Genomic DNA, 23297 nt, shown 5'->3' on the forward strand with positions numbered 1-23297 from the left:
GAATTAAACGGAGCCCAAACAGCTATGGTAGTCTCCCAGGAAGCGGAGCAAGGGGGGCAAAACCCGTTAGATACACCACTACCTCAGGAAATTACCCTGGTAACCATCTATGAGACAATGATGAATCACAGAGCCGAAAGCAAAGCTGAAAATATATGTATGCAAGCCACCTGCAGCAAGGTAAAAACGCAGTTCGGCGGGCAATAAAATTGGGGGCAGGAACTGCGGACAGAGTCACGGAGGTCGAGGCTCGAATATCAGCCTTAGAGGACGATGCAGCTGTACAGAAGGAAGAGCTAGAACTCATAAAGGCTCATTGGGACGATTTGAGTTATAAGTTATCCGAACTTGAAAATCATTCCCGCAGGAATAATTTGCGTTTTCTGGGGGTCCCAGAGAAGCTGGAGGGATCAAACGTTCGTAGGTTTGTTGTAGAATTGTTGACAGAGGCCTTCCCCCAGCTCACGACTTGGAATTGTTCCCGGGAAAAACAACGGGCACATCGGTTCCCGTTTTCTGTGAGAAAGCCTCGTCAAGGCGAAGAGAGCCTTCCAAGGTTATTGGTTTGTTTTAATAATTTTCTGGCTCGGGAAGACATTTATACCCTGGCAAGACCAGACCGGAAGGCCACCGCTAAGGACTGCAACTTCTTTGTAAGGCCAGACTTTTGCCAGGCTACGGTCTCTAAGCGGTGGCATCTGCGGCAACTCATACCGGACTTTCAAAAGAAGGGGGCGGTTGTGTATTTACAGAACCCGGCAAAACTAAAAGTCACTATGAAGGGGCAAACCAAGTTTTTTTGGTCAGAGGTCCAGGCCAAAGAGTATTTGGCAGCTATATAGAGGGCGGAGGCTGATGAGATGATATTGTGATGATATTGAGATGACTTTTTGACAAAACGGTTTGATCTGGATGCCGGGGGTTTGGGGACCTTAGCTGTAGGGGGGGTGTTTGGTCTGGTTTGACCGATTGGTATGTTTTCTTTGCTCTGTCTAGTGCTTTCTTCTGAAATGGCAGTCTAAATTGATTTTGTTTAATTTAAGGTCTTAAGGGACAGGGGGGGGACACGGCACTTCACTACACAGGGACTAATGGTCCTTGGGCCTCATATGATGGGAAGGCAGAGTGGGGGAGGGTGGGGAGGGCCGAGTGGTAGGGGGGATATGGGGGGGAAGGGGGCTCTGGTGGTGGGGGTGAAAATGGCAGCAGCAGGCAGTAAGGAAATATTGCGGGGCAGTGAAAGGGAGAAAGCAAGGATACAACGAAGAAAGTGTTATAACAATACGGAAAGAAGGAAGAAAAGGTTTTCTGGAGTTAAAATCGGTTATTTTTTATAAGGGTTTGAATGTTAATAAATCTGATGGATAGGAAGATTAAGATCTGCATATTAAACATATGTGGTCTAAACGATTTTAGGAAACGACAAATTTTGGCCAAAATTGTTCAGTTATTAAGTATCGATATACTTTGTCTGCAAGAAACTCATGTGGCTTGGGCCAATAGAGAATATTTAAAGAATATGGGAATGGAGCTGGTCGCTTGCTCTAAACAAACGGGAGTCAAAAGAGGGGTAGCGATACTTAAAAAAAGGGGAGTGGGTGAGTGCGTCAAGACCTTATCGGATAGGTGGGGTCGATGGGTCATTGCTGAACTTAAGCTGGGACATCATAGATTTACTTTGTGCAATGTTTATGGGCCAAACTTGGACGATGCCGAGGTGTTTAATTTTCTTAATTTAGAACTAGCACAATGGACTACCTCCGTGTTGTTGTGGGGTGACCTTAATATTAACATTGGGGCAGATCTGAATGTTAGATCCATTCAAGCATATACAGGCAGAAAAAAACTAGTGTATGAGGCAATCCAGAGACTATTTTTGGACCATGGTCTTTATGATGTGTGGCATGCAAACTATCCCAATGACCTGGGGTTTACATTTTGTTCTGCCCCTCACTCTAAATTCGTGAGATTGGATTATTTTTTTACCACCTCTGTCTTTTTAGCTAAAAGTAACATTGAAATTCAACCTAAATTGGTTTCCGACCATAACCCGATTGTATTAGATTTGGCATTGGATATTGAAGGAAAAACAGAATCCCCTCAGTGGTCTTTTGAGCGGAAACTACTTTTAGAGGAGGAGTACTGTCAGTTTATGACACAAATAGCTGAAGGATTTTTTGATATCAATAGAGATACGGCAGCACCGGAGGTAGTCTGGGATACATTTAAAGCCGTGGTTCGGGGTGAGACTCTAAGCTTTTCTGCATTTAGGCGTAAACAGATATGCCTTAAGCAACAACAAGATTTTAAGCAGATTTTGATGGCGGAGAGAAAACTCGCAGAGACTATAAGGCTAGGATATGAGGAAGAAGAATGTAGTCTGGCTCAAAAAGATCTCACTATTAAAAGGGCTAACGTTTACACCCACATTGCTGATCAAATAGCAGCCAACTATACACAACACAAAGTAGCAGCATATGAGTATGGAGAAAAGATAGGTAGGATATTGGCGAAGAGGGCAAGAGAGAAAGCTGTGTATAGCGACATTCCGAAAATTATGGACTTATAGGGGGTTATGCAGGAGACGAAGCAAGGGGTGTTAACTGCCTTCCAAGAGCTTTACCAGCGGTTATATAGTGATGAGATTGGCCAGGTAGACGTTAGAGAATATCTAAGTGGTGTGATTCCTGCAACTCTTTCTGAAGCTCAACGAGCGATATTGATGGTACCTCCAGACTGTGGGGAAGTCGAGTTAGTTTTGGGCTTGGCCCAGGGTAAGGCCATGGGGCCAGATAATATCCCCTTGGAGTTCTACAGGAAATTTAGGAATGTGCTAAAAGCAGAATTAGTGCTTATATGCCAGCAAGCATTTCTAGGGAAGGCTCCACGTTCATGGGCAGAAGCTACCATAGTGGTATTCAAAAAGAAAGGGAAAAGAGAAGACGAAATGGGGGTCGTATAGACCTATTTCTTTGTTAAACTCAGACAGCAAAATCTATTCAAAATTGATTGCCAATCGGTTAAACGACCTGATGTCAGGTTTTGTCTCCATAAGACAACATGGTTTTATACAAGGTAGAGGCACTACAGACCACATTAGGCGGATAATATCTTTGCTGGATTGGTCACAGGGGACTGGTTCCCCTGTAGGTGTGGCCCTGTTGGACGCGAAAAAGCGTTCGACAGGGTCACATGGACCTTTTTGTGGTCTGTGTTGGCAAAAAAGGGATCCCAGAGGAATTTGTTAATGGAATAAAGTCACTGTATATTCAACCATCAGCCACTATCCGTATCTCAGGAAAGATCTCAGGGATAGTGCGGATAGCAAGGGGGACGAGGCAGGGGTGTCCCTGCTCTCCCTTGCTGTTTGCACTATATATTGACCCGTTTATTCGAAATTTGGAGAGAAATCCGGCTATTTAGCCAGTGCGGATAAATAATTTGGATTTTAAAGTTTGCGCTTATGCAGACGATACCGCTATAGTGACATCAGAGATGAATAGTGCATTACCTATTATCGTGAAGTCTGCGGAGGAATTCGGCCGGCTCTCTGGATATAAATTAAATGTCGATAAGACACAGCTTATCCATTCAGCGGCCTGCCGTCCAGAAAATCTAAAACTTGAAAAGGAGGCCACATATTTAGGCATAAAGATCACTGCCAATCTGGAAGAAATTATTCCTATCAATCTAGACCCTATTATTGGCTCTTCAAATAAAACTCTGGAAAGATTAAATAACTTGAAGCTCTCACTTTTAGGACGTAGCAATGTGATAAAAATGCTTATCTTCCCTAAGTTTTTGTATATATTTCGTTCAATACCTTTATCGATATCTTCTGGTTATTTTGTGCGAATAGATAGGATGTGCTCGAGATTTCTCTGGGGGTACCATCGGGCCCGGAGAGCATTTAAAAGATGCGTGATGCCGAGGAAAAAAGGGGGATGGGGCATCCCGAATTTTCAGCTCTATTATTGGTGTGCGATATTGCAGCATATGGGTTTTTTAATCTTACCGGAAGATTCCATGGAGGATTATCTGATGCCATCCATCTACGAGATGCTTCTGGGTTCGGAGGCCAAACAATGTTTTAACCGTATTATCAAACCCAGCTACTTTAAAAAAACAAAGTTCAAAATTGTTGAAACTGCGTATGCTATATGGAGGACTATGAAAAAGAGATATCGGCTAGGTTCTAATATGAATATATACACTCCTTTAAGGAATTGTTCTTTCTTACCTGAAATCTTTCATGATGGAGATATATCTAGGTGGCATAACCTGGGGATAAGTAAATTGGGGGATCTTTTCCAGGGAACCGAGTTTGTATCTTTTGAGTTTTTAATGAATGAATATCAGGTACCGCGAGCTGATTTCTTTAAGTACCTTCAGGTTCGAAGTTTCTGTGCTCAGAAAATCTCCAAATCCACATTGGTATTAGGAAAAATCATGCTGTTTGAAGCAATTAAGGACTGGCAGAAAATCGGACACTTATACCAATTATTTTTGGAGAAAGTTGAGGATGATTTAGAATTAAGAGCTACTAATTGGCAAACTAAACTGGGAGTTGAGTGTGTTAATCTAGAAAGAAGTTTGGCGATTGCTGGTAATGTATTACTCAATGGTTCATTGATAAGCCAGCATTATATGTCAATTTTTCGGGCTATACTATACACCAGGCAAGTTAGCTAAATGGAACTCTGGGAGGGGGACAAAGTGCAATCGTTGTAACCGTTATGCAGCGGATGCTGCGCATATGTTTGTTTTATGTCCAAAACTGGGCCAATTGATAGCTGATATAGAGCGTTTTATTTCAGGAAACTTGGGTATTATGATTAAGATAACGGCGTCACTGGCTATTTTTGGTTGTGAAGAGAGCACGACTCAACAAGTTTTTGGTTCAGAGGAATGTTTTATTTTTATTTGTATGTCTGCATTTCGTGCATGTATTACATCGCATTGGCTTGATGAGGAACCACCTAGTTTTATAATGTGGCAAACGAAGCTCTTTTATATGTTTCATTTAGAAACTGCTTTATATAAGTTGAAGGGTATAAGGAAAAAAACTTTTGGAAGTCATTTATGGTCCCCCATAGTGAATTGGATAGGATCGTGAAGGTCGACGATGTAAATGTATGATTTTTGGAAATGTAACTTGTATATTATCCTTGTCTTTGTATTTTGTGTTTGACCTGTCTGCTGCCTTAAAAAACTTAATAAATTAAAAACAAATTTAAAAAAGAGCGAGCGCTGCCCCTCTCAGAAGAAGGAAGATGCGAACGCAATACAGATTGCGGCAAATATTAGAATTGCGGTCACCCTGAAACTGCTTGCGCATGGTTTAACACCTAGGGGTGGCTTAGTAGCTTTCGTAATTGAGGCACAAAACAGACAGAACAAAGGTATTTTATTCATGGGTTACATTCCCAGCAGCAAATGCAAGAATAAAATAATTTCACTTCTACACCGAAGGTGATGCACCAGCGGAATACTGTCCATTTGAGGACATTGAGGTTCCGCTCACATGCCAGGAACCTTTATACTGGTTTGAAGGCGCCCTACCCCATATAGGAAGAAGAACAAGACTCGGTCCGCTCAGAAGAGAAGGAGCGACATGGCCAATATTAGCAGCCTACACACCACATCCTGACATCAAAACAATGCGAGGAGGAGACTTACTCATACTTCAAAAAGAATTAATAAAGCTTTACAGAAATATGACACAATATGTCATGTGGACAATTACAGTCCAACCAGCAATGGTAAGAACAAACACAACTCCAGTTCAAAATACAGCAACTATAATTACATCACAAACGTTGCACGCAGTAATGGGTAAGATGCCCGCAAAACATGAACAAATGCCATTCTGGATAGCTCAGAAAATAACACAGCTAGAAGCAGTTTTCCCAAATACAAGCCCTTTGAAAAACACAGAATGCTAACAATCTGCCTACCTATGGGGATCACACCACAAATAGAGGACTGTACCTCGTAGGGTACAGTTTTCGCTGCCATATGTATCAGAATTCATGGTATCCCGTCATTAGCAGCAATACCAGACGTATTAAGACAACTACAAAATGAGTATGGAGCAGAACCTGCTCTGAACTTCGGGATGAAGTTACTAGGTAACTACGCCCAGGTATCAGTCATAATATTAGCAAATATTACAGGGGAGTCAGCATCAATGGCCATCCGCCAATGTCTAAGGGAGTACAGTCCTTTACACCAGAAGCACGAACTACCCAAAATAATTGAAACTGCGTAGCAGAATTAGGCAGGGAAGGTTTGGGTGAAAAAGCATTAAAACCACAACTGATGGTCAGTCCCGAAAAGGAGACTTTCAAGCAGACACCTACTTCTTCTAAAAAGAATTGGGACAATAACAAAAAACAAAATGTTAAAGAAAACAGATCTCAATCCAGAGGTAGATCTCCTCCACAGGAGCCCTCCGGAAAGAGGTATAACCTTAGGAATAGGGATAATATTAGGAAACCTCACAGGTATCAGGATACACGACCGGGAAGGACAGGCAGAAAGACAAGAAGAGCGTACAAAGTCCAGAGATAAGCAGAACGCTCAAGTCTATACTTCCAAAAAGAAGATAAAGCAAAACCAAAACCACAGTTCAAAAAGAAGAAGGTTGCAGGTCTAAAGATCAGACATGCCCAAAATTCTGATAACTCGACTACTGAACAGGGAATGGGCACTGATGATGTTAGACAGTGCGGCAGAAGTAACAATAGCTCACCAGAACCTGATAGAATTTCTGGTGACACCAGACTTGAATGATTATATCACGGTGGAAACACCTGATACTAGGGTAAGTGTCCCACATAAATTGTATGAAATAACACTCCAAATGGAGGGGGACAAATGTAGTAGTTAGAGGTCTCTTTTGGTAGAACCTGATGTTTGGCTATGACATTTTGTTAGCTGAACAAGATAATCCACATTCGTCATGGATTGCCCTGGGGGAGAAATGGTCTATCTACCAGCATGTTCTGACCATGTTCCACAATATTTGAATTATACATATGCACGGGAGTGGGCTGTAGCCCAAGCTCCAGCGTTATAACAAAAAAAAATGTTGGATGGGATGAGGATTCAACCCACCACATTATTCCACAAAAAAAGACTCCAACTGCACAAAGGCAGCATCCTATAAAGCAAGACGCTAAAAAACAGGTCAGGGAGCTCTTAGATCAACTTGAATTTCAAGGGGTGATTGAAACTTGCACCTCTCAAATGAATAACCCTTTGTTTCCAGTATCAAAATCAGACAATTCATATTGTTTAGTGTTAGATTACAGACATTTACACACTTGCACTAAGACGTTTGCAGTTCAAAATGCACACAGTGCCGCATTAATGAATAACATTGTGCGAAAAAAAGTTCAAAACAATAGATACCTCAAATAGATTATTTTGCCAAAATATAGCACCTGAGAGCAGATATTTGACAGCGTTCTCAGTGCTAGGGTCCCAGCTGCAATTTTGTCAACTCCCCCAGGGGTATAAGAACAGCCTGGGGTTATTTTCAGCTACAGTAACTGAATTACTCCAACATCTGGATAAGGAGGTATTGTCCTATGTGGATGATATTTATCTAACGGAGATGACCAGGAGAAACACTTGCACAGAGTGAATACAAATTCAACTTAAAGAAAACAAAAATAGCCCACCTTAACATCTTTTTTCTAGGATATGAGCTTTCAAGTGGAGTGAAAAGCCAGGCAGCTAACTTTTTAGAAAAGTGTGTGCTGCTCCAACCTCCGAAATCATTAAAAAATGTACAATCAATCCTGGGATTCCTTAACTTTGGCAAAACATACATTTTGGATTAGGCAGAAAGAGTAAAACCTTTCTATGATTTAATAAAACCAAACTTTTCAGCTAGACAATGGACACAGGAACACACATATACTCCTTGTTCCTTACAAGCTGAGATGATAGCTTCCAAACACTTACAGACACAGGTAAATGTATGCAAACAGGTGATCCGAATAGTTGTGGGTCAATCAGGGTATACCTATCTAACATATAATAAAGGTGAAACAGTGCCAATAGCATATAAATCTCATTTGTACACAAATGCTGAGATGTGTTTTGCATCAACTGAAAAAATTCCAACAGCAGTACAGACTGTTGTAGTTAGAGAAAGAGCCCTGGCTCAAAGGAAGTGTATAATAGTCGTTACCCCGGTCCCAGCTTTAGAGGCTGCGACAAAGGCAAGCGTCCCCAGTGCTAAATCCTTACATCGGAGATAGATACAATGGGGTCATTCTCTCACTGCAACAGATGTAGAATACAGGTGCGACCCAAATCTAAAAACACAAGCCTTTCTGCAATATGAACAAGAATATCCTCTACCAAATAAAATAATGACTCTAGATCAGTATGAATACAATATTTACACTGACGGTTCTGCGCAACCAGCGATAGGGAGTAAACAGCAATACAGTGCTGCATGTGCTATCATTAAAGGACGTATGCATGATGGAAAGTTTCATCCAAATTGCACAAAAACACAGTCTCTCGGAGATTGCACGGCGCAGCTGGCAGAACTAAAAGCACTAATACTGGCACTGGTAAATGCGGATCGAGAATCCCCCACACTAATCGTGTGTGATTCCTTTTACTGGGTACAGTAATACAATGAATATTTACATCACTAGAGACAGAATGGGTTCAAAGATGCAAAAGGTGGCACAATTAAGCACAAAACGCTTTGGGAACAGGTAGTAAAGTTGAAAAACAAACTACCAAGGGCTCATGTGATACACACACTGAGTCAACAACGTGATAGTATTCACGTTGAGGGGAATTCATTGGCAGACAAAGCCGCGAAGGGGGAAGTACACATGGCTTTTGTTGCTGCAATCTCTTGTTCAAAAACGAGGATAGACGGTGAGATAATGGTTGCAATTATTGCTACACGCAATAACTCAGCAGTACCGAAACAATTTCCACTCAAGTACTCCTACAAGTTAGATGCAAACAATGTTCCTTTTGCTCAAATTCCAGAAGTGGGGGATAGAGTAATACCAAATATGGATTGGAGGTTAGGATTCATTCTAGCAGCACACAAGGGTATAGGTTCTGCACACATAGGAGTTTCAGCTACTGTTTCTCTACTGAAACAACACTACTGATGGCCAGGACTAAGAAAGCAGACTAAGGACTATGCCTTGAAATGCGACATCTGTCAGCAAATGAAAGGCTCTACAGCAGACATCATTACTAATATCAGATAAACCACTCATGTGTGTTTATTTGGACCACTGCGGCCCCTTACAATCTGATGGGGCTTACAAATATATCATGGTTGCAGTGGATTCCTGCTCTAGGTTCCTATGGGTGTGGCCCCAGCGCTCAGCTGACGCTTGATCTGTGAGTCTATAAGGACATAAGCATTTGGCACACTACATTCTGACTGTAGCCTGCGTTTAGCTCTATGGCTTACAAGGAGGCTATGGGAAGTCTGGGTGTAGCACTGCGGTACTCCTCTCGTACCATCTTGAGGGAAATTCAGTTGTGGAGAGGAAAAACCGGGACTTAAAGCAATCTTTAACAGCTAGAGTATTAGGCTTGGGTGGAAATTGAGTAAAACATCTGTATGGAGTCCAAAGGACATTAGACAATCAGCCAAAAAGCTCTCTGGGGGGGGTCACTCCTTATGAGGTCCTATTTGGAATGTGGGTATCTGATCTTGATTGTGAAGGCACAGTGGTGAATGAAAAACCTTTTGACATCCATAAATGTTTGGCTGTTTTACAGGACCTGAACGGAACCAGGGCACTAAAGAGTAATGTCAATGTAAAGAAGAACGCCACTGGGGAAGTAAAAAGTGTCACTTTAAGACCTGTCTGGATCCCTAAAGTCGGGGATCTGGTCAGAGAGACAATAGCAGACAAAAGAAAATTGGGCCATCATACAGCAAGCCTGTACCTGTCCTGGCAGTTGAAGGAACAAGAACAGTACTTCTGCCACTTCTTGCCGGTATAAAGGAGAAAGGATTTGTCTCAATTGACCTAATCAAACCACACTATGTGGCTGATACTGAGTATTAGGCCACGTGGACTCCCAAGTAACAGACACCCTCCTCTCACAACTATACAAGAAGTTAAAGCCGAAAGAATCATTACGTTTGAAGGGTCACCTGAATGGAATAAAGGACTAACCAACAATGCAATCGAACTCATTCCTCTTGACACTGAAGTTCAAAATGAGAAGTCCACTGAGAGACAAATTTCAATTCGGCCAAACACGGACATCTACGTCAACATGCCCCAATAAGAGCAAGCTACAGTTTCCACAAAACCTGCGGAACTACCGAAAATGTAACGAACTGCATCTGGCTATTTCATTGAATTTGACACTTTTTCATACGATCAAAGCGAACCTGAAATGACGCCAGCCCAAGAAACTCGATTTTCTGAACTTTCTTGAAAAGACTTACCTGGTATCACCTTGGGTGGCACTCTAGGTATCTACAGGAATACTTTTCTTTCTTTTCTGGATAGGCCTAGTAACTGTTTTTAGTATGCCTATTAGTGGAACTTATCTTCGAGAAAGCTCTGCGGCACAAAAAGTGAATATGATTCTGAAGCCACATCTATCTTCACATTGTGAAAGAAGAGACCTATCATCAGTGAACATTACAGCAGTTCCTATATCTGATGGTATCGTATGGGGAAAGGTTGATTACATATATATTTGGACCAACTGAAAAATACCACTTTATTTAAAATATCATTGAGTGATATCATTACCTCCAGTACATTTTCCGATGATTGGGATTATGAAACTGTCAATAATATGTTGTCTGATTTAGAGAAATCTGCTGCTTTTTCTAATAATGAAATGTTAGAAGACACGTCATACTTTGAAAAAATGTATTGCTATCAACATTATGGTCATCACTTTCTGCATAAATCTGCTAACCCTAGGAATGTTTTCACCAATGGGAACATTGCCCGATACCACCAAAAAGCAGTTAGAAGATATTTGCACAAATATTTCCATATTTTCCAGGGTTTAACACGTCAGAGCAAGCCTCATATTATTATACGGTTGCACCAACACCAGCACAGAAAATATGTTGACAAACACCAAACAGATCTATTCTGCTTCCTTTATTGCCCAGTTGTCTGAACAAGGTTTCGACTTATGGAAAGGCACCACAGACTTAAAATCGGTCTGGGGTAATAGAGACAGGCAGGTCCAGGGAACAGAGGCGCTATTTACAGCATGCCTTATCCTCAACAAATAATGTTTTTGAATGAAAGAGTGCAACAAACAACTGGTCTTGGATTAGCCAGGAATAAAGATTTGAATACAACTCGGGTGCCAGCACCATCACATACTGAGGACAAACATAACATCACAAAAACGAGGTTACTATAGATGACATTTTGCAAAGCAATAGATCAGACCCCGATTGGAAGGGATGGTTGATTTTGCCCGTAGGCACCAATTACTGTCAAGAAAGATTATTGGGTAAAACTAAAGGATTTGGTATCAATAGGCCTAATCCACTTTATGAGACAACACCATACAGTGTTGGGAAATTATGCCTCGAATAATTAAAAACCTCAACACTCACACAAGTGAAGCAACACTTATCCTTACTTACACGGGATGTGGACCTACAGGATTTTTTATTAGGTCCCAGGAAACCATGTCATCAATGTTTCTATCATGCTGTCTACAATGAGATTTGGAAAATATCACAACAGGAGGCCGCGGGAAGATTACGAGAAATAGATTGAATCAATCTTGAGAAAGCTCTAGCAGTGGTTGATATTGGGTTAACAACACTAACCTCCAGGATATATTCACTTGGCCACGTTGTATCATCTGCTATAGATATACTGGAGCAAGATTTGTCCATATTACAACACGGGCAATCATAATTGCGTTCTAATATGTTGTTAAGCTGGACGCTGCAATCTTTGTGCCTAGGCTATGTGCCATGGTGTTTCATAAACAGCATGTCTCTCTTTTCCTCTTACAATCTGACAGAAAAACAGATAGAAATGGCTCAGAGGGGAGCAAAGCATACGATGCTACGCATTGAAAAACTGGACCGATTAGCCTTCACAGTGGCAGAACCACCATCCACAGAATGGGTAATCAATGGCCACATAACTCTCCCGGTCACAACCTTTCAATTCCAATATTGCCTAGAACAAATGCAGGCAGATAGATATGAAGAAATGGGCAGGGAATTCATCAAGGAATCTTGGAAATTGACGTACATATTTCGATGCCGGAGTGGGGAAAAAGAAGTGTTTCTAAGCGGTACTAACTGCGAGAATACCTTAGGTGGATCACTTATATGCCAGGATATAATGCTTAATGGGGCCTGTAACAGTTCAATCGCAAACCGTTCCTGTCACTTAGAGGGTGCCCCAGCTGCTGTGATCACTCCAGTATTCAGACTGCTTTCAAACGAGAGTTACTTGATGCTGAACGATCAAGGTTGCTGTGGGATGCTTCCCGACATCGCATATCTAGTAACTGTGAGTTTCAGGGTTACTTGCTGTATGCAAGGATTGTTTCCCCCAACACATACAGTCAAAGAGACACCGCTATGGCCTTCATTAAATATTTCACCAATACGGTTTGATACTTTGAGCAGAATGACAGCCATGCTTACACAGAAGTCGGTGCCCTTAAACTCCCATCTAGAGACTTTTGATCTTCAAGTAGCAAGGTCTACAGCAGAGATACAGGCACTTATACATACAAATTGCCCTTTCCACTTTGCAGGAATGGTAAATCGTATCTTTAACATTTCTGATGCGACAGGCATTGTCCACCTATTTAAGACCATAGGTTCTGGACTGCTAAGCACCTTTCAGACGTTCCTCAGAGTTATTCCAAATTTTATACATTCCGTATTTGGAAGCATTTTTGGAGGACTGCCACTGATCCTGCTTCTAATAGCAGGTATACTGATTGCCATGTTTTTGCTATGCAATGGATGTCCCAGTGACCAAGGAGATGGAAACAGTACTCCTGGAGCGAAAATACCATGATTGCATGGTACAACTTCTGGGCACACCTCCCTAAGGGAACTAAGTGCTTCTTAGTTCTTGTAATTTAGACCAGTCTGGATGGATTGCATCTTACCTGTCCTCCGATGCCTGTTTTGCGGAGAAGAATGCATGTTGGATCTCTGTCTGACACTTCCATCATGTGCGTGACCGGACGTTGATGCTTTACTGGACCCGATAAAAGCTCATGTTCTGCAGTGTCCCCAGCATATTCCCATGTTGATGTCGGCATTCTTAGAGCCACCACAGGTAGTATCAGCGCCTGTTGGTACAGACACCGAATCCTCCTCTGACACCCAGGCCTAGGATGGCACACAGGCTGCCCCAGCACCGGCTGTGGACAGTACAGAAAATCGTCTGTGCTCAATAGACGTAGTCTGCGAGGTGTTACAGGGATCGCCAACTGCGAAAGCAAGCAACGAAAATGTTGCATCTACCAGCCAGGACACATAAACATTTGACTCATTTGGCCCGTCTTGTGCTGGGAAGAAATTTGGCTTTTGAAAAACAAAACAGAGAAGTAGAACTCTATATCAAAATTGACGCTCCTTTTGAGCATGTATGGCTTTCAAAATGCTTGTATATACTCACGGACATATTAGAGCTATAGTGTCAATTTCTAATATTTTTTCTTAACATTTTTTAAACCTTTTTTAATGTTTTAAAAATTTTTTTTTAACAAATTAGGAAATAATGCTTTATATTTTTATGTACAATTATCTAGTCCACCTTGCAGAACGTTTAGAGGTTTACTATGTCGTCCATTCAGAAGAGGAGTGGGTGTTATATTCCAAATAGATATCATATACAGGCCTCGGTAAACTTGTTACCCTTCACCTCTATTCTCTCGCTACATTACACTCGTCACAGTTTACAGGGACTGACCTTTTACCTAGATATTACACTGCGTTCAGAACACGGGCTTTCCCTAGCTCGAAATCTCATACATTATGCATGAGCATTCTTGGAAGCACAGCAGGACTACCATCTCCCGTATAAAATCTATGTATAAAGTTCATACCCAATGTCATCCTTAGGGCGACACAGTGATACAGCAAGGTAGGACCCCTGGGGAGACATGTGAGTATATATACATCACATCTTGCTAAGATAGACAGAGGACTCTGAGACTTCCCGGTCGACACACTGACCAGATACGCTGAGGTTCCTGCATGTGGATACTCCAACTCTCCGTGGTCTAACATCCCTCGCAAGGTATCCAACTCAAGATCAGGACGGGGTACCATAGTCTCACTTCAGGTAATGGGGTTCACTAAATCCTAGAGAGATTCTTGGTTTAACGCCTACACCCATGCTAGGCACACATAGGTACATCTAGTAGGGAAGGCATCGTAGGAGTACGCATCTTTTATCATGTGTTTTAGATACATTGAATATATTCATGATCTTAGTTAGATGGTAGAGCCAACATACCCGGTGGGGGTGATCAAAGTTCGTCTGACACCAATCCTATAGAGTATGTTGTCTAAACGCGCAGATCCTGTATACTTTCTATAGGAACTACACAACAGTTTCTGGATGCATGAAAAATTATCAATAATAATACCAACTAAGAAACCAGTTCATCTTCAACATTGCTTATGTCACAAGTAATGATCATGTTACAAGCTTCACATTGCATTGAAATTACATTCACAAGATCAACATAAAGTATCCAATGATGTGTTCCCAATGCATTTCGGGAAATCCCTTCATCAGGGGATCTTTATAAATAGCAAACGAAATACAAGAGTTCAACCATACTGAAAAATAAGAAGTTCAAGAACATGATAGGCTGTTCCATCACCGACAAATTGCCACAATTGGTGCATGCTGTTACTCAAGAGTTTTTGTCTCGTTAATGCGCGGCATTATGGAAAGTGTGTCTTAGCTCCTCTTATCAAAAATGTGCTCCCAATAGATTCACCAAGCTTGCACCAATACATTATTGTGCGCGAAAAATGCCTGATACCATAAAACAATCTTCAAGTGCCTCCTCTCTACATATAATCACCTGTGTACTAAACAATATGTCGACATGCTCAAAAACACATTTAAAAAAGATTTCAGTCCTACCCGGTCATCCTGTGACCAAACAATTCCAGCAATGTGAGCTTCTCTACAAATACAATCAACAAAGAAGGAGCAATACCGGATTTACATCACACGGGATCCTGAACCGGGACTGAAAGAGGTGCTAGATGTGGGTGCTTGCCTTGACGAAGGTTTGACTACAGGTAAACAACCCCCTCCAGGATCCAAGGGGTATCGCACACTTGCGATCGACACAAAGTTGTTGATAGCAGAATCGTAAGTTGTGGTTCATGTCTCACTGAATAAGTGCACCTTAGCTTGTGCACTTGTTTTTCCACTGGTCCTGAAGAAAGCCTAGCTACTAAGCATTAAAAGGCTGAAACATGTAGACCAAATCACGACCATTCCACTGATGTTTATGATCAATTGAGTCACAGATAACATCCCTTTTGTTTTTAAACTTTGCCCGACGGCCCCACCAATACATTTCTAGGTATCATAGAGGCAATTTTAAACCTATTCACTTGTCACTCCCTTTGCACTGTCCATGAAAAAACCCACTCTGCTGTAACTCAGGCGTTGAAGCACACCTGTGAGGCACTCAGACTCTCGGGTGGGAACCCAATGATGATGCATGCCACCCACTAAGTTGGTGTGTGAGGGTTCTTCTTAAAAAAGGAATCTTTTTCTTTTTGTTTCTTCAATCCAAGCAGTGATGTAAATCCGGTATTGCTCCTTCTCTGTTGATTGTGTTAATTTCTAAAGGGACTAGGAGTACTTCCATCACACCCTTTCTCTCCTTGTGCTTCTCTATAAATAAACAAACTATACTGTCCATCAGTGCCAACTCTATGACTACGATACTTCTGTGTGAAAAACGATACTTCTGTGTGAAAAAAATAAGGGGCACTTACTTTGCAACACAAATTGTGAAAAAGAACAAATCCCACAGCACAAATGAAAATTGAACTGCCACCTCTGAGGAGATTTCTCTAAAGTTTGCTGTCAGCATCTTACCTACCTCTGTGTACTGCTGCACAATATTTTCGGGCGTTGGGCCGAGAAACATGTAGAAGTCCAGAACTCCACCAATGGTGCGCATGGTTAAAGAAGGGGCTGGATTAAGAACAACTTCTGAAAGAGGGAAAGAGAAACAGTACATGTATCACCAACTTCTGCGATATTAACCCTTCTGTGCACAGTTCACGATTCCGCTCTCAGTGCTTCGCCAAGGAAGAAGGGGGTGCACTCCTTTTCCTGTCTTCAGCGCATATATTTCTCCCCAAAATCTCTGAGTGTATGGGCTTCAGACAGCAGAGCTCGGAAACACAGGGAGTCATTGCCGCGCTGTGTTTCAAAACTCTACTATTCAGCGTCATCTTATGAATTGTTGGGGGCCCAAGCCAGAACATAGATTTTGGGGCTCCTATTTCGAAACAATTCGAAATTGTAATGCCTATTTTCTACTCTTTCAAATCTCCATCACTATCAATTTTACAAAACACACTTACGTATATATTTGTATATATACTGGGGGCCCTTAAAAGAGAGCGATAAAGTCAGAAGCAGAGTAGAGAGGTTCTGATAGAAAAATCAATAAAGGTAAAATCGAGTGAGAGAAAGATTACAATACCGTGAGGGGAAGGGTCCTTGGAAGGTGGGGTCCCTGGGCGATTACTATTTGCCTAGGTCTTAAAATGTATCTGCTGCTGTTAGCGGTACATGCACCAACTCAGAGATTTTTCGAGTTAATGTACCAGTGAAGCTGGGAAAAAGAAACGCACTGACCTTTCTGGGTCGCCGCAGCGAACTGAAGGGGATCAAGATGGCCTGTTTCTTTTTCAATTGTGGTGTCTAAGGTTCAAACATATATCTCAGAAATTCTCTCAGTAAATGCAGGAACTTCAGACAACACAATTTGGAAACAGAGAGAGGGACAGAGAGAGGCAACCCCTATTAGGCTCCCACGCGTTGAGTTAGCAGCAGTCACAGATGATCTGCTTCTGCCGGAGCTCATGCACAATAAAACAGTAATAGGCACCTCTGCAAGCCAGCCCTGGCACACATAATGGAAGCTCTGCTCCCTGGCACAATGCAAGCACACAAAGACAAAGCGCTTAGCAGTGCTGGATATGGGGAGGAGCTGAACTGGTGAGACTATTGTCAGAATGTGTGTGTAGTTGGTAGTTTTATTTAAAACCACTTTTCAACAAAGGCGACATGGGAGATTTTTGAAATGCCAATTAGGGGTAAGAGACCGTTCACTCACTCAAGTTCATGAATGCTATTTTAGTCATCCACAAATAATGCCCTTCTTAAATGAAAAAAAGGAACATTCAGAGGCAGGAAATAATTGTCAGCTGTACAGGAAGCTGTGCCTGATGATCCATTAAACCAATTCAGTAGCCCAGGTGAAGATTCGCTTTAATAAATAACAATTAAAGTGCCAAATTCATGCTCAAAACAGTGCACCCTGACTGTTAGACACAGACCATGCTGGAGAGATCTTGGAAAAGTTCCATCAGTGGAACTAACACAGGCAAATTCGAGTAATACCAAAGTTCTATGTGAAAAACAGCTCCTCTATGTGAAAATAAAGAAACTAGCACTGTGAGCTGTAGGTTCTTTCCTGTCACTTTCCACACTGGAAAGGAATTTACTCCTGTGCTTGGCAAAAGTAAATCTCCAACCTTCACCAAGGTGGGAATCGATCAGAGGTAGGTTTGTAAATGTACACAAAGGTTTGGTTTAGGTGTGTGGGTGAGGACATATCGTCAGGGAGTTCCAGGCCTAGAATATTCACTCCTCGGATGTGGGAGTAGATTAACTGACACGTAAATCCTCACATGCGTAAATTCATTCCACAGGTGTTAAGCTAACGTTTGTGAATTCCAAACAATGCTTTGCTCTCGTACAAAACACTTTTAGCAAGTACAATAAACTCAGACGGGCAAGTGGTGTTGTGACTGAGCACTGTGAACTTAGTTGTAATCGAGCCTTACCTTGTGCATTGGCATTCAAGAAGAGGACACCATGAGCGCTTGAGTCTTTCTCCACACACATATAGAATGGGTGCACGCCATACAGATTGGTAAACGGCTGGAAGGTAAACAAAAGCAAAGTACACATTATAGCTTGGTATTTTTTTTATTTATTACACTTTTTATTGCTAGATTTCGTGTTTCCCCAAGATGCCACCAAGATGGCCACGGTGTACTACAGAACCAATTTGAACAAAGGGAAAGGAGCATGCAAAAGTCATCTGAAACATTTAGAATAAAGTATAAAGGCAGTCAGTACTAGGGGCAAACACCAAGATGCGCCTTAGCAGATGGTCGGTTCAGTGTTGCATCTACTGGTTCAGAGGACACCAGAAAATACACGCGGGCGTCAATGCAGTTATGGATCTCAGAAAATACCCAATTTTTTGTTTGCTTGATATGTCTCTACTGTTTGCCCCAGTCGCAGCCACTCAATGTCACTGTCCTTACTGTCAATCTGCCAGACTGGTGAGAAATAACCAAATGCAATGGCATCAGCCTGCCTTAGATGGATGGCACCTTGAATCATGTAAGCACAGCATTCAACCAAGTGGGGCACAATTATTATTCATATTTAATTAGTGGGAGGAATTGATGGTGCAGGCAATTTAATTCATTTTTGGAGGAGGCAGCAGTGGGATTTTCTGTTCTAGGGTCTTTTCGGGCCATATCGTTATCCATCGCAAGAATGATGAACATGAATTCAGGAGAGTACTAGCTGTCGTACTGTTAGTTCATCTCAACATCTTAGAAATATAACACACTAGTATGCAGTATGAGATATTTCGTCCTTTGGTGGATCATCTAGGGGTATGAGATGAGGTACTTCACACAATCATGGTGATAATGTATTATAACAGAGCCTTTATTTCAGACTGTATTTGGCCCAGCTGTGGATGAAACACCCCGAAATGCTGCTTAGATGAATTGTTACAAAGGGAATTCTGTGATGTGGCATGGTGAGACTGCATTAAAAGAATGCACGCTCTGGCACAACCTTTGGCCTCAGGTCATCTGCGGGCCCTTAATGGCAGAGAAAGCACTGTCACTACATGCTGCTATTTGCTCCTCACGGTGCGTATGTCTGTCTGCCACAGCACACTATCGTGCAATGAAAGGCGTCCCACCTAAGGTGAGCACGCTGCAGATGGTGCATTGCCTGCGTACAGAAGGAAGCTGAAGATGTCTGACCGTGGAGAAAAAACCCTAAAAAAGCAGGTTCCCTCATTGCTCTCCCATCAAACAGCGAAACCAGGAATAGTTCTTGTTATTGGCTATCACACATATGGTGGGTGAGTGCAGACACGCTCAAGCCATGCCTTTTGATGAGGAGGGCCCATTGGTTGCAAATTGACCCTATGGCTCCTCAACTACTAAAGAAATAGGGGTGGTCCCTGGTGTAGTCAATTGCAGCCCTATACTCTACAATGGCGTACATAGTTTAGGTATGTAGACCACTATAGACTGCTACTGAATCAAGCATTCAGATTGCATTGGAACCCCCTCCCTTAAGAGTGCCAGACAGTTAAAATCTTCAAAGCATATAGAGTCTGTTTACTAGGTAAATATCTATACTGCTGGGTGGGGTGTTTACTTGGTGCAGTAAGTGCCTCATATTCCTAATTCTTTCTTAAAAACGAAGTTAGAAAATGCATGTAAAGGAGAGAATAAGAGCAATGTGGAGTGTAAGAATATATTCCAACCTCTGGACATGACGGGGGGTGTTGTGATTTTAGCTGACCCTGCACAAAGTGGCCTTCAAATTGTTAGTCATACTAAACAAATAATGGTCGCCATCGTCAAGGCACAGTTTAAGGGTTTGAAACAAGAGATATTGGGGTTAACAATGCTTTTACCACGCTTGCACAAGCACTAACTGGAAAAGTAGATACAGTGAGAGAATTACTAATTAACCTTACTAAGGAAGCGGGCCATAGTCCCACTAGTAGTGCTGAGCAAGACCACATCGCTACTGATACTTTAAGTAACACAATTAGCCAATCACTCTCCCTAGGCTGCACCAAGGCAGGGGTGCATGGGATACCGTAACCAAGAGAGGCAACGCTAAACAATCTGGTGGGGATTGTAAGAGGCAGGACAAAAGGCCCCCACTTTCCTGGACTTTCAGGTATTCGCAGGGCATGATGAAGGGCACAGATAACTATGTAAGACCGATAACACAGGCAATCGGTACTATGATCCTGAAAAGATCATGTATTGCACACTGTTCTATGCACATAGGGAGAAGGCTGTTAGTGACCGGCTGAGCAAAGACATTTTTATGAAAATGTTTCCAAAATTACTGTCCAGAACTCTTTAAAGTAGAGAATCATTAACCAACACAATTATTCACTTCATAGTATGTCCTCAATTGTGGATCTGTAATAAGGGAGGATATTGCTACTGTGAATCATTACACAAATATATATAGCAGCATGGATTATATTGGTGTAAGATTTGTCAGAAATGAGATAATTTATGGCTGAATTGGCTTGGAACACAAAATAACACTATCCAGTGGCTAAAATATTCGCAGAAAATGGAATCCACCTTATGATTGACTTCCAGACAGTCTGAATCGGTATAGGCCGATGTGTATTGAGGCTCCAGGGACCCAAAAAGAAAGATCATATTCCATGGTGGCCTCAGACATAGATTTACTCGGCCAGGTTCAGTTGCACAAACCTGCTGTTAACCATTCACCATCTGATATCTCGAAGGAGTTAAATGCTTCAAATATCTAGCTGAACATATGTGTATCTGGGGATGGTCATAGGAATCGTGAAAGAGGGCAGTTTACCCATATGGGAAATGTACAGACCTTCCCTCTAGTCTTGTCCTTGCCTAAAATTTCAGCTGTGCCTGATGTTACAGACGGAGTACAAAAATAACCTAATGTCATGGAACTTGGCCAGCCTACATTCAAAACTCAATGTTTCGAAGTGGGAGGAATTTATTGATCATCATTATTATCTTTCTACAGGAACCCTGGGCGGAGCCAGTGCATAGACTAGGCGAACTCTCATTTTACATTAATGCCACTCCCGCCAGCTCTAGGAGAGCCTCTGGGGTTTACTTGTTTGGTTAAAAACTATGATCCATTGTAAGACTAACGCCTTAGACATTGTATAGAAGGATATATTGGGGGTTATCTTAACCCTCCTGAATACCTCTCAGCACAGACACATCGCCGTGGTAAATATAAACATATGTACAGTCCCGGATAACACAGAATCACAAACATTATATGCCTTGAAATCTCTGCTTGAATCTATACATCCCACTTGGCCCGTGATCATAGCTGGGGATTGTAATACGAAATTTGAACCCTTCGAGCCCCTTTCATCTATGTTGGCAGTAGAAGACAAGAAGTGGGGAGTGCCAGAAGTTTCAATTAAGTGGGGCTTTACTCTCTAACTATATGACTTTTGCACTAGTTACTTCATAATTGTTTACTTTCTCATGGCTGTATCTTAATGTTGTTTGATGAATTATGATTCTTACATGATTGTTGCACTTGTCACTTTACAATTGCCTGGCTCCTTATGCTCCAAAGACTGATGTTGTCTCATAATTTGTGATTTTATTTGTGATTTTAATGGACTTTAATGGTTATTCATTGACTGAAATAAATTATTACTACTACTGGACAGTCTTCAGCTGTCATCTGCACAAATAGTTACTCTTCAATACAGAGATTAATAATGTGTTATACCTCCACACACCTATGATACATTAGGAGAATATGCATCTTGTAAACACTTACACCCACTAGCTGGACACACGCTATACAAAATTAGGCAGAGAAAATATAGTAGGTATTCACCACTATGTTCTCTCCAAAAAAACTAAAACATTCATTGGATGATGTCATCAGTGATGTAATCAATGATGTTATTTGAGATTTCATCAGTGATTCATAAAAAATGTCAAAGACATGTCATGATTGATGTAATATATGAGGTCATTAGCAGTTCATGGAAGGGGCGAAAGTTATAGTTAGTTAGCTAACTATAACTGGTGAATTTCAGTTTTTTTAATAGTTCAAAATGTTAACGTTATCACTGACAGATTCACCAAACTATAATGTCACTTTAACCTTTGGTATTTTCAGTGAATTTCTAAGTTTTCTTAAAATAAAATCAGAACTTCTTAACACATCTAACTATAATGTTGGTTTAACCTTTATTTTTTCAGTGAATTTCTAGGGGTTTTTTGACGTAAAGATATATTTTATTATCATACATAAAATCAACCCTCTGCCATGCACGGCATACAGCTATGTGTGGTTGGGGGTTGGCTGCAGGCAGCCAACCCCAATCTAACAACGGCTTTCAGCTGTACACAGCTTGGGGTTACCAACAGGCCGTGTCTGCAGCCAGCCCTGAGCCAAACCCATCCGGAGGCAGCCAACCCCCCCCACCGCAGGCAGCTAACCCCATGCTGCGCATGGTCTTTTGTCTTGAACAGTATGGGGTGGACGTCAGGGCCTGGCGTGCAGCTGTGGATTGCAGCCAAGCCCTGCATCCAAGTCATGCACCCACCTGCAGACAGCCAACCCCATGCTCTGCATGGCCTTCGGGCCTTATAAGGCTCAGGGAAGGGAGTGGGGCTCCGCAAGCATTATCAGGCCCATGGGACTCCATCTCCCTCAGGCTGCATGTTATTATATGAGTGAAATGGGGCCCCACTCATTAAGTCATCTCGGCCCAGGAGGCCCCATCCCCCAGGGCCAATATAATAAATAAGAGGAGGTCACACAGCTCCCTCCCTGAGCTCTATCAGGCCCCGGGGAACCCCCCGCCCCCGAGCCTGCATTAATTATAGGTCAGTGCCCACTGGGGCACCCACCATTCACCACATTGGGGGCTATGGGAGAGCACCAAGGTCCAAGTTAGTCCCAGCTGGCACCCCGCATAAAGCAAGAGCCGGTATGGCTCTTGCCTGCAGAAGTGCGGACTCGAAATCAGAACACAAGTCTGCTCACAGCAGGTGGGAGCTTGTTTAAAGTTCCCGCCAGCTTGGAGCAGACTTGAATGTTTGTTTATGTAAGGTGGGTGATTTAAAAATGCTCCCACCAGTCGTGAGCAAACACGTTTCACTGCCTACTGTAGTGAGGGCACAAAAAGTGCTGTGTCCTGGGGGTGGGCTAAAA

The 23297-nt window shown here is 42.1% G+C and overlaps 1 protein-coding gene across 1 annotated transcript in view; it reads right to left on the reverse strand.

Moving 5' to 3' along the window:
* Nucleotides 1-23297, reverse strand: part of LOC144822413 (lysosomal alpha-glucosidase-like) — a 993087-nt gene that overhangs the window by 551352 nt on the left and 418438 nt on the right. Inside the window, exons 6-7 of the mRNA XM_078679897.1 lie at nt 18104-18200; nt 16123-16235 (exon numbers count right to left, since the gene is read on the reverse strand). Coding sequence (XP_078536023.1) covers nt 16123-16235; nt 18104-18200 — 210 coding nt within the window. The remainder of the gene's footprint in view (nt 1-16122; nt 16236-18103; nt 18201-23297) is intronic.

Source organism: Lissotriton helveticus, chromosome 1_1, assembly GCF_964261635.1.
Source record: "Lissotriton helveticus chromosome 1_1, aLisHel1.1, whole genome shotgun sequence".
Lineage (NCBI taxonomy): Eukaryota > Metazoa > Chordata > Amphibia > Caudata > Salamandridae > Lissotriton > Lissotriton helveticus.